Below are 12,500 nucleotides of genomic sequence, written 5' to 3'. Positions count from 1 at the left end.
TGTGGGAGGGTCAGTGCTGAGGGAGTGCCGCACTGTGGGAGGGTCAGTGCTGTGGGAGTGCCGCACTGTGGGAGGGTCGGTGCTGAGAGAGTGCCGCACTGTGGGAGGGTCGGTGCTGAGGGAGCGCCGCACTGTGGGAGGGTCAGTGCTGAGGGAGCGCCGCACTGTGGGGAGGGTCAGCGCTGAGGGAGCGCCGCACTGTGGGAGGGTCAGTGCTGAGAGAGCGCCGCACTGTGGGAGGGTCAGTGCTGAGGGAGCGCCGCACTGTGGGAGGGTCAGTGCTGAGGGAGCGCCGCACTGTGGGAGGGTCAGTGCTGAGAGAGCGCCGCACTGTGGGAGGGTCAGTGCTGAGGGAGCGCCGCACTGTGGGAGGGTCAGTGCTGAGGGAGCGCCGCACTGTGGGAGGGTCAGTGCTGAGGGAGCGCCGCACTGTGGGAGGGTCAGTGCTGAGGGAGCGCCGCACTGTGGGGAGGGTCAGTGCTGAGGGAGCGCCGCACTGTGGGAGGGTCAGTGCTGAGGGAGCGCCGCACTGTGGGAGGGTCGGTGCTGAGGGAGCGCCGCACTGTGGGAGGGTCAGTGCTGAGGGAGCGCCGCACTGTGGGAGTGTCAGTGCTGAGGGAGCGCCGCACTGTGGGAGGGTCAGTGCTGAGGGAGCGCCGCACTGTGGGAGGGTCAGTGCTGAGGGAGCGCCGCACTGTGGGAGGGTCAGTGCTGAGGGAGATAAAGCTCTATGCCCCTGGCAAAAAGTTAGCCCATAAAAAACGATAATAAAACATCTCTTAACGCAGTTCATGGGATCTTTCCGTGCACAATGAGGTTGCGAAGGTTGGACCTCTCAGGTACCCCAGTGAGAGTCAGTGTGTGTGGGACCCGTACCCCAGTGAGAGTCAGTGTGTGTGGGACCCGTACCCCAGTGAGAGTCAGTGTGTGTGGGACCCGTACCCCAGTGAGAGTCAGTGTGTGTGGGACCCGTACCCCAGTGAGAGTCAGTGTGTGTGGGACCCGTACCCCAGTGAGAGTCAGTGTGTGTGGAACCCGTACCCCAGTGAGAGTCAGTGTGTGTGGGACCCGTACCCCAGTGAGAGTCAGTGTGTGTGGGACCCGTACCCCAGTGAGAGTCAGTGTGTGTGGAACCCGTACCCCAGTGAGAGTCAGTGTGTGTGGGACCCGTACCCCAGTGAGAGTCAGTGTGTGGGGAACCCGTACCCCAGTGAGAGTCAGTGTGTGTGGAACCCGTACCCCAGTGAGAGTCAGTGTGTGTGGGACCCGTACCCCAGTGAGAGTCAGTGTGTGTGGAACCCGTACCCCAGTGAGAGTCAGTGTGTGTGGGACCCGTACCCCAGTGAGAGTCAGTGTGTGTGGGACCCGTACCCCAGTGAGAGTCAGTGTGTGTGGGACCCGTACCCCAGTGAGAGACAGTGTGTGTGGGACCCGTACCCCAGTGAGAGTCAGTGTGTGTGGAACCCGCACCCCAGTGAGAGTCAGTGTGTGTGGGACCCGTACCCCAGTGAGAGTCAGTGTGTGTGGAACCCGTACCCCAGTGAGAGTCAGTGTGTGTGGGACCCGTACCCCAGTGAGAGTCAGTGTGTGTGGAACCCGTACCCCAGTGAGAGTCAGTGTGTGTGGGACCCGTACCCCAGTGAGAGTCAATGGGATGCATGCTGCCATTGATATGTCTTGGTGACTACTTGCCGTGCGTTCTGGAATGTTCTGTTTTGTCCATCTTTAGCCAACAAGCACAAACCATGGATCGAAGCGGAATACCAGGGAATCGTGATGGAGAATGATAGGACCGTGCTCCTGAACCCGCCTCTCTTTGCCATCGACAAGGATGCGCCGCTCCACTATGCAGGTACGGAGGGCACCCATGGGTGTCAGCCATCTTTAACCCAGCCTCCCATTTCTCCCGTCACTCTTGGGACGCACGTGGGAATGGACGATAATTAAATACCCCTCAAATTTCTTAATAAGGGGAGCGAAGAGGAAGGGGTTTGGGATTGTGTACAGTGGGAGTGAACGGGAAGGAGTTTGGGATTGGGATTGGGAAGGGGTTTGGGTCCATTGGGATTGTGTGCAGTGGGAGTGAACGGGAAGGAGTTTGGGATTGGGATTGTGCAGAGTGGGAGTGAACGGGAAGGAGTTTGGGATTGGGATTGTGCAGAGTGGGAGTGAACGGGAAGGGGTTTGGGATTGGGATTGTGTGCAGTGGGAATGAACGGGAAGAGGGTTTGGGATTGGGATTATGTAGAGTGGTAGTGAACGGGAAGGAGTTTGGGAGTGGGATTGTGTCGAGTGGGAGTGAACGGGAAGGAGTTTGGGATTGGGATTGTATAGAGTGGGAGTGAACGGGAAGAAGTTTGGGATTGGGATTGTGTACAGTGGGAGTGAATGGGAAGGAGTTTGGGATTGGGATTGTTTAGAGTGGGAGTGAACGGGAAGGAGTTTGGGATTGGGATTGTGTAGAGTGGGGGTGAACGGGAAGGAGTTCGGTATTGGGATTGTGTCGAGTGGGAGTGAACGGGAAGAGGTTTGGGATTGGGATTGTGTACAGTGGGAGTGAACGGGAAGGAGTTTGGGATTGGGATTGTGTAGAGTGGGAGTGAACGGGAAGGGGTTTGGGATTGGGATCGTGTAGAGTGGGAGTGAACGGGAAGGGGATTGGGATTGTGTGCAGTGGGAGTGAACAGGAAGGTTTTTGGAATTGGGATTATGTAGAGTGGGAATGAACGGGAAGGAGTTTGGGATTGGGATCGTGTAGAGTGGAAGTGAACGGGAAGGGGTTTGGGATTGGGATCATGTAGAGTGGGAGTGAACGGGAAGGGGATTGGGATTGTGTGCAGTGGGAGTGATCGGGAAGGATTTGGGATTGGGATTATGTACAGTGGGAGTGAACGGGAAGGGTTTTGGAATTGGGATTATGTCAAGTGGGAGTGAACGGGAAGTAGTTTGGGATTGGGATTGTGTCGAGTGGGAGTGAACGGGAAGAGGTTTGGGATTGGGATTGTGTACAGTGGGAGTGAACGGGAAGGAGTTTGGGATTGGGATTGTGTACAGTGGGAGTGAACGGGAAGGGGTTTGGGATTGGGATTGTGTAGAGTGGGAGTGAACGGGAAGGGGATTGGGATTGTGTGCAGTGGGAGTGAACAGGAAGGTTTTTGGAATTGGGATTATGTAGAGTGGGAATGAATGGGAAGGAGTTTGGGATTGGGATCGTGTAGAGTGGGAGTGAACGGGAAGGGGTTTGGGATTGGGATCGTGTAGAGTGGGAGTGAACGGGAAGGGGATTGGGATTGTGTGCAGTGGGAGTGATCGGGAAGGATTTGGGATTGGGATTATGTACAGTGGGAGTGAACGGGAAGGGTTTTGGAATTGGGATTATGTCAAGTGGGAGTGAACGGGAAGTAGTTTGGGATTGGCATTGTGTAGAGTGGGAGTGAACGGGAAGGAGTTTGGGATTGGGATTGTGTAGAGTGGGAGTGAACGGGAAGGGGTTTGGGATTGGGATTGTGTCAAGTGGGAGAGAACGGGAAGAGGTTTGGGATTGGGATTTTGTACAGTGGGAGTGAACAGGAAGGAGTTTGGGATTGGGATTGTGTACAGCGGGAGTGAACGGGAAGGAGTTTTGGATTGGGATTGTGTAGAGTGGGAGTGAACGGGAAGGAGTTTGGGATTGGGATTGTGTACAGTGGGAGTGAACGGGAAGAGGTTTGGTATTGGGATTGTGTACAGTGGGAGTGAACGGGAAGGGGTTTGGGATTGGGATTGTTTACAGTGGGAGTGAATGGGAAGGAGTTTGGGATTGGGATTGTGTAGAGTGGGAGTGAACGGGAAGGAGTTTGGGATTGGGATTGTGTAGAGTGGGAGTGAATGGGAAGGAGTTTGGGATTGGGATTGTGTACAGTGGGAGTGAATGGGAAGGAGTTTGGGATTGGGATTGTGTACAGTGGGAGTGAATGGGAAGGAGTTTGGGATTGGGATTGTGTAGAGTGGGAGTGAACGGGAAGGAGTTTGGGATTGGGATTGTGTAGAGTGGGAGTGAATGGGAAGGAGTTTGGGATTGGGATTGTGTAGAGTGAGAGTGAACGGGAAGGGGTTTGGGATTGGGATTGTGTCAAGTGGGAGTGAACGGGAAGAGGTTTGGGATTCGGATTTTGTACAGTGGGAGTGAACAGGAAGGAGTTTGGGATTGGGATTGTGTACAGTGGGAGAGAACGGGAAGAGGTTTGGGATTGGGATTTTGTACAGTAGGAGTGAACAGGAAGGAGTTTGGGATTGGGATTGTGTAGAGTGGGAGTGAACGGGAAGGAGTTTGGGATTGGGATTGTGTACAGCGGGAGTGAACAGGAAGGAGTTTTGGATTGGGATTGTGTAGAGTGGGAGTGAACAGGAAGGAGTTTGGGATTGGGATTGTGTAGAGTGGGAGTGAACGGGAAGGAGTTTGGGATTGGGATTGTGTACAGCGGGAGTGAACGGGAAGGAGTTTTGGATTGGGATTGTGTAGAGTGGGAGTGAACGGGAAGGAGTTTGGGATTGGGATTGTGTACAGTGGGAGTGAACGGGAAGAGGTTTGGTATTGGGATTGTGTACAGTGGGAGTGAACGGGAAGGGGTTTGGGATTGGGATTGCTTACAGTGGGAGTGAATGGGAAGGCGTTTGGGATTGGGATTGTGTAGAGTGGGAGTGAACGGGAAGGAGTTTGGGATTGGGATTGTGTAGAGTGGGAGTGAATGGGAAGGAGTTTGGGATTGGGATTGTGTACAGTGGGAGTGAATGGGAAGGAGTTTGGGATTGGGATTGTGTACAGTGGGAGTGAATGGGAAGGAGTTTGGGATTGGGATTGTGTAGAGTGGGAGTGAACGGGAAGGGGATTGGGATTGTGTCAAGTGGGAGTGAACGGGAAGAGGTTTGGGATTGGGATTTTGTACAGTGGGAGTGAACAGGAAGGAGTTTGGGATTGGGATTGTGTACAGTGGGAGTGAACGGGAAGGAGTTTTGGATTGGGATTGTGTACAGTGGGAGTGAACGGGAAGGGGTTTGGGATTGGGATTGTGTACAGTGGGAGTGAATGGGAAGGAGTTTGGGATTGGGATTTTGCACAGTGGGAGTGAACGGGAAGGGTTTTGGGATTGGGATTGTGTACACTGGGAGTGAACGGGAAGGGGTTTGGGATTGGGATTGTGTAGAGTGGGAATGAACGGGAAGGAGTTTGGGATTGGGATTGTGTAGAGTGGGAGTGAATGGGAAGGGGTTTGGGATTGTGTACAGTGGGAGTGAACGGGAAGGAGTTTGGGATTGGGATTGTGTACAGTGGGAGTGAACGGGAAGGAGTTTGGGATTGGGATTGTGTAGAGTGGGAGTGGACGGGAAGGGGTTTGGGATTGGGATTTTGCACAGTGGGAGTGAACGGGAAGGGTTTTGGGATTGGGATTGTGTACAATGGGAGTGAACGGGAAGGAGTTTGGGATTGGGATTGTGTACAGTGGGAGTGAACGGGAAGGAGTTTGGGATTGGGATGGTGTAGAGTGGGAGTGGACGGGAAGGGTCCTGTTGTCTTCCGATTCTACACGAAGTTTCCCGCATTCTTGCTCTCCAGGAGAGATCTGTGCCTTCAGGATACATGGACAGAATGTGCCGTTTGAAGCAGTGGTCTTGGATAAGATTACAGGCGAGGGTTTAATCCGTGCCAAAGAACCTGTGGACTGCGAATCCCAGAAGGAGCATACCTTTACGATCCAAGCCCAGGATTGCGGAGAGGGTCCGGAAAAATCCAACGTCAAGAGATCCCACAAGTAAATAAGGGGGGGTCTTTATTGTGTTGGGTGGGTGAGGGTTACACTGTCAGGGTAATGTAGAGGGAGCTCTGTATTGTACCTGTCTCTGGGAGAGCTCGATGCTGACACTGGGTATAAAGTGGGGAGGGGTGTTACACTGTCAGGGTAATGTAGAGGGAGCTCTGTATTGTACCTGTCTCTGGGAGAGCTCGATGCTGACACTGGGTATAAAGTGGGGAGGGGGTTACACTGTCAGGGTAATGTAGAGGGAGCTCTGTATTGTACCTGTCTCTGGGAGAGCTCGATGCTGACACTGGGTATAAAGTGGGGAGGGGTGTTACACTGTCAGGGTAATGTAGAGGGAGCTCTGTATTGTACCTGTCTCTGGGAGTGCTCGATGCTGACACTGGGTATAAAGTGGGGAGGGGGGTTACACTGTCAGGGTAATGTAGAGGGAGCTCTGTATTGTACCTGTCTCTGGGAGTGCTCGATGCTGTCACTGGGTATAAAGTGGGGAGGGAGTTACACTGTCAGGGTAATGTAGAGGGAGCTCTGTATTGTACCTGTCTCTGGGAGTGCTCGATGCTGACACTGGGTATAAAGTGGGGAGGGGGTTACACTGTCAGGGTAATGTAGAGGGAGCTCTGTATTGTACCTGTCTCTGGGAAAGCTCGATGCTGACACTGGGTATAAAGTGGGGAGGGGGTTACACTGTCAGGGTGATGTAGAGGGAGCTCTGTATTGTACCTGTCTCTGGGAGTGCTCGATGCTGACACTGGGTATAAAGTGGGGAGGGGGGTTACACTGTCAGGGTAATGTAGAGGGAGCTCTGTATTGTCCCTGTCTCTGGGAGTGCTCGATGCTGACACTGGGTATAAAGTGGGGAGGGGGTTACACTGTCAGGGTAATGTAGAGGGAGCTCTGTATTGTACCTGTCTCTGGGAGAGCTCGATGCTGACACTGGGTATAAAGTGGGGAGGGGTGTTACACTGTCAGGGTAATGTAGAGGGAGCTCTGTATTGTACCTGTCTCTGGGAGTGCTCGATGCTGACACTGGGTATAAAGTGGGGAGGGGGGTTACACTGTCAGGGTAATGTAGAGGGAGCTCTGTATTGTACCTGTCTCTGGGAGTGCTCGATGCTGTCACTGGGTATAAAGTGGGGAGGGAGTTACACTGTCAGGGTAATGTAGAGGGAGCTCTGTATTGTACCTGTCTCTGGGAGTGCTCGATGCTGACACTGGGTATAAAGTGGGGAGGGGGTTACACTGTCAGGGTAATGTAGAGGGAGCTCTGTATTGTACCTGTCTCTGGGAAAGCTCGATGCTGACACTGGGTATAAAGTGGGGAGGGGGTTACACTGTCAGGGTGATGTAGAGGGAGCTCTGTATTGTACCTGTCTCTGGGAGTGCTCGATGCTGACACTGGGTATAAAGTGGGGAGGGGGGTTACACTGTCAGGGTAATGTAGAGGGAGCTCTGTATTGTCCCTGTCTCTGGGAGTGCTCGATGCTGACACTGGGTATAAAGTGGGGAGGGGGTTACACTGTCAGGGTAATGTAGAGGGAGCTCTGTATTGTACCTGTCTCTGGGAGAGCTCGATGCTGACACTGGGTATAAAGTGGGGAGGGGTGTTACACTGTCAGGGTAATGTAGAGGGAGCTCTGTATTGTACCTGTCTCTGGGAGTGCTCGATGCTGACACTGGGTATAAAGTGGGGAGGGGGGTTACACTGTCAGGGTAATGTAGAGGGAGCTCTGTATTGTACCTGTCTCCTGGAGTGCTCGATGCTGACACTGGGTATAAAGTGGGGAGGGGGGGTTACACTGTCAGGGTAATGTAGAGGGAGCTCTGTATTGTACCTGTCTCTGGGAGAGCTCGATGCTGACACTGGGTATAAAGTGGGGAGGGGGGTTACACTGTCAGGGTAATGTAGAGGGAGCTCTGTATTGTACCTGTCTCTGGGAGAGCTCGATGCTGACACTGGGTATAAAGTGGGGAGGGGGGTTACACTGTCAGGGTGATGTAGAGGGAGCTCTGTATTGTACCTGTCTCTGGGAGAGCTCGATGCTGACACTGGGTATAAAGTGGGGAGGGGGGTTACACTGTCAGGGTAATGTAGAGGGAGCTCTGTATTGTACCTGTCTCTGGGAGTGCTCGATGCTGACACTGGGTATAAAGTGGGGAGGGGGTTACACTGTCAGGGTAATGTAGAGGGAGCTCTGTATTGTACCTGTCTCTGGGAGAGCTCGATGCTGACACTGGGTATAAAGTGGGGAGGGGGGTTACACTGTCAGGGTAATGTAGAGGGAGCTCTGTATTGTACCTGTCTCTGGGAGTGCTCGATGCTGACACTGGGTATAAAGTGGGGAGGGGGGTTACACTGTCAGGGTAATGTAGAGGGAGCTCTGTATTGTACCTGTCTCTGGGAGAGCTCGATGCTGACACTGGGTATAAAGTGGGGAGGGGGGTTACACTGTCAGGGTAATGTAGAGGGAGCTCTGTATTGTACCTGTCTCTGGGAGTGCTCGATGCTGACACTGGGTATAAAGTGGGGAGGGGGGTTACACTGTCAGGGTAATGTAGAGGGAGCTCTGTATTGTACCTGTCTCTGGGAGAGCTCGATGCTGACACTGGGTATAAAGTGGGGAGGGGGGTTACACTGTCAGGGTAATGTAGAGGGAGCTCTGTATTGTACCTGTCTCTGGGAGAGCTCGATCTGACACTGGGTATAAAGTGGGGAGGGGGGTTACACTGTCAGGGTGATGTAGAGGGAGCTCTGTATTGTACCTGTCTCTGGGAGAGCTCGATCTGACACTGGGTATAAAGTGGGGAGGGGGGTTACACTGTCAGGGTGATGTAGAGGGAGCTCTGTATTGTACCTGTCTCTGGGAGTGCTCGATGCTGATACTGGGTATAAAGTGGGGAGGTGGGTTACACTGTCAGGGTAATGTAGAGGGAGCTCTGTATTGTACCCGTCTCTGGGAGTGCTCGATGCTGACACTGGGTATAAAGTGGGGAGGGGGTTAGACTGTCAGGGTAACCTTGCTATTTCCCCCACCTCTGGTCTTTGTGTGACTTGATTTGAGTTATTATTGTCACATGTATTGGGATACAGTGACAAGTATTGTTTCTTGAACGCCATACAGACAAAGCATACCGTTCATCGAGTACAGAGGGGAGAAGGAAAGGACAGGGTGAAAATGGTCGAGAGCTTCAAGTTTTTAGGTGTCCAGATCACCAACAACCTGTCCTGGTCCCCCCCACGCCGACTCTATAGTTAAGAAAGTCCCACCAACACCTCTACTTTCTCAGGAGACTAAGGAAATTTGCCATGTCCGCTACGACTCTCACCAACTTTTACAGATGCCCCATAGAAAGCATCCTTTCTGGTTGTATCACAGCTTGGTCTGGCTCCTGCTCTGCCCAAGACCGCAAGGAACTACAAAAGGGTCGTGAATGTAGCCCAATCCATCACGCAAACCAGCCTCCCATCCATTGACTCTGTCTACACTTCCCGCTGCCTCGGGGAAAAGCAGCGGGCATCATCAAGGACCCCCCCACGCACCCCGGACATTCTCTCTTCCACCTTCTTCCATCGGGAAAAAGATACAAAGGTCTGAGGTCACGTACCGACCGACTCAAGAACAGCTTCTTCCCTGCTGCCGTCAGACTTTTGAATGGACCTAACTCGCATTAAGTTGATCTTTCTCTACACCCTAGTTTCGGTTTCCTCCCACAGTCCAAAAGATGTGCAGGTTGGGTGGATTGGCCATGCTAAATTGTCCCATTAGTGTCCAAAGATGTGAAGGTTAGGGGGATTGGCCATGCTAAATTGCCCCTTAGTGTCCAAAGATGTGCAGGTTGGGTGGATTGGCCATGCTAAAATGCCCCTAAGTGTCCAAAGATGTGCCGGTTGGGTGGATTGGCCATGCTAAATTGCCCCTTAGTGTCCAACGATGTGCAGGTTGGGTGGATTGGCCATGCTAAATTGTCCCTTAGTGTCCAAAGATGTGTAGGTTAGGGGGATTGCCCATGCTAAATTGTCCCTTAGTGTCCAAAGATGTGAAGGTTAGGGGGATTGGCCATGCTAAATTGCCCCTTAGTGTCCAAAGATGTGCGGGTTGGGTGGATTGGCCATGCTAAATTGCCCCTTAGTGTCCAAAGATGTGCAGGTTGGGTGGATTGGCCATGCTAAATTGCCCCTTAGTGTCCAACGATGTGCAGGTTGGGTGGATTGGCCATGCTAAATTGTCCCTTAGTGTCCAAAGATGTGAAGGTTAGGGGGATTGGCCATGCTAAATTGCCCCTTAGTGTCCAAAGATGTGCGGGTTGGGTGGATTGGCCATGCTAAATTGTCCCTTAGTGTCCAAAGATGTGAAGGTTAGGGGGATTGGCCATGCTAAATTGCCCCTTAGTGTCCAAAGATGTGCGGGTTGGGTGGATTGGCCATGCTAAATTGCCCCTTAGTGTCCAAAGATGTGCAGGTTGGGTGGATTGGCCATGTTAAATTGTCCCTTAGTGGCCAAAGATGTGAAGGTTGGGGGGATTGGCCATGCTCAACTCGCATTGAGTTGATCTTTCTCTACACCCCTAGCTGTGACAGTAACACTACATTCTGCACCCTCTGCTTTCCTTCTCTATGAACGGTATGCTTTGTCTGTAGAGCGCGCAAGAAACAATACTTTTCACTGTATCCCAGTACACGTGACAACAATAAATCAAATCAAATGGAAAAATTTCCCCGGAAGCACCTTGACCCACATTCTCCTGGCTCCGCAGAGCAGTGGTGCGTGTGAGAGTGAACGATGTGAATGAGTTTGTGCCGGTCTTCGTGGAGCGCCTGTACCGCGTGGCGTTGAATGAGCGGAAAGTCTACGAGCGCGCCCTTAAAGTGGAAGCCGTGGATGGCGATTGCTCCCCCCAGTACAGCCAGATCTGCTTCTACGAAATCCTCACCGCTGGAGTTCCTTTCAGCATCGATAATGACGGTAAGATGGCAGGGGAGGGGGAGTGGGGCAATGGCGCGCGCGGGTAGGGAGGGGGGGGGGAACAAAAAGACCGAGGGAGAGGGGGACCTGATGGAGGTCATTTTGTTTTCGGACAACGCTGCCGCCAAGTTCTCCATCGAGATCTCTGAAGGCGGAACGGCTGGGTGGTGGAAAAGGCATATGGGTGGTTCGATTCCCAGCTCAGTGTCTGTGTGGAGTCTGCATGTTCTCCCCGTGTCTGCGTGGGTTTCCTCCGGGTGCTCCGGTTTCCTCCCACAGTCTGAAAGATTGGCCGTGCTAAATTGTCCCTTAGTGTCCAAAGATGTGCAGGTTGGGTGGATTGGCCATGCTAAATTGTCCCTTAGTGTCCAAAGATGTGCAGGTTAGGTGGATTCGCCATGGTAAATTGTCCCTTAGTGTCCAAAGATGTGCAGGTTGGGTGGATTGGCCATGCTAAATTGTCCCTTAGTGTCCAAAGATGTGCAGGTTGGGTGGATTGGCCGTGCTAAATTGTCCCTTAGTGTCCAAAGATGTGCAGGTTGGGTGGATTGGCCATGCTAAATTGTCCCCTTAGTGTCCAAAGATGTGCAGGTTGGGTGGATTGGCCATGCTAAATTGCCCCTTAGTGTCCAAAGATGTGCGGGTTGGGTGGATTGGCCATGCTAAATTGTCCCTTAGTGTCCAACGATGTGCGGGTTGGGTGGATTGGCCATGCTAAATTGTCCCTTAGTGTCCAAAGATGTGCGGGTTGGGTGGATTGGCCATGCTAAATTGTCCCTTAGTGTCCAAAGATGTCCAGGTTGGGTGGATTGGCCATGCTAAATTGTCCCTTAGTGTCCAAAGATGTGCAGGTTGGGTGGATTGGCCATGCTAAATTGTCCCTTAGTGTCCAAAGATGTGCGGGTTGGGTGGATTGGCCATGCTAAATTGTCCCTTGGTGTCCAAAGATGTGCAGGTTGGGTGGATTGGCCATGCTAAATTGTCCCTTAGTGTCCAAAGATGTCCAGGTTGGGTGGATTGGCCATGCTAAATTGTCCCTTAGTGTCCAAAGATGTGCAGGTTGGGTGGATTGGCCATGCTAAATTGTCCCTTAGTGTCCAAAGATGTGCGGGTTGGGTGGATTGGCCATGCTAAATTGTCCCTTAGTGTCCAAAGATGTGTAGATTAGGTGGATTGGCCATGATAAATTGCCCCTTAGTGTCCAAAGATGTGCGGGTTGGGTGGATTGGCCATGCTAAATTGTCCCTTAGTGTCCAAAGATGTGTAGATTAGGTGGATTGGTCATGCTAAATTGTCCCTTAGTGTCCAAAGATGTGCAGGTTGGGTGGATTGGCCATGCTAAATTGTCCCTTAGTGTCCAAAGATGTGCAGGTTGGGTGGATTGGCCATGCTAAATTGTCCCTTAGTGTCCAAAGATGTGCAGGTTGGGTGGATTGGCCATGCTAAATTGCCCCTTAGTGTCCAAAGATGTGCGGGTTGGGTGGATTGGCCATGCTAAATTGTCCCTTAGTGTCCAAAGATGTGCGGGTTGGGTGGATTGGCCATGCTAAATTGCCCCTTAGTGTTAGGGGGACTAGGTTGGGTAAATACATGGGTTTAGGGGATAGGGCCTGGGTGGGATTGTGGTCGGCGCAGACTCGATGGGCTGAATGGCCTCCTTCTGCACTGTAGGGATTCGATGATTCTATGATATGGCACACTTGCCTTTATCAATTGGGGTCCAGATTACATAGAAACATAG

The 12,500-nt window shown here is 52.5% G+C and overlaps 1 protein-coding gene across 1 annotated transcript in view; it reads left to right on the top strand.

The window, feature by feature from the left end:
- Nucleotides 1–1,733: 1,733 nt before the first annotated feature.
- Nucleotides 1,734–12,500, top strand: part of LOC144490719 (calsyntenin-3-like) — a gene marked incomplete at its 3' end in the record, with an annotated part of 25,761 nt that continues 14,994 nt past the window's right edge. Inside the window, 3 exon segments of the mRNA XM_078208428.1 lie at nucleotides 1,734–1,852; nucleotides 5,594–5,789; nucleotides 10,551–10,759. Of these exon segments, the coding sequence (XP_078064554.1) occupies nucleotides 1,777–1,852; nucleotides 5,594–5,789; nucleotides 10,551–10,759 (481 nt within the window).

The sequence above is a fragment of the Mustelus asterias genome, unplaced genomic scaffold, assembly GCF_964213995.1.
Source record: "Mustelus asterias unplaced genomic scaffold, sMusAst1.hap1.1 HAP1_SCAFFOLD_3679, whole genome shotgun sequence".
NCBI classification, from domain to species: Eukaryota; Metazoa; Chordata; class Chondrichthyes; order Carcharhiniformes; family Triakidae; genus Mustelus; species Mustelus asterias.
Note: the sequence above shows the minus strand (reverse complement) of the source record. Positions and strands in the feature narration are given on the sequence as shown.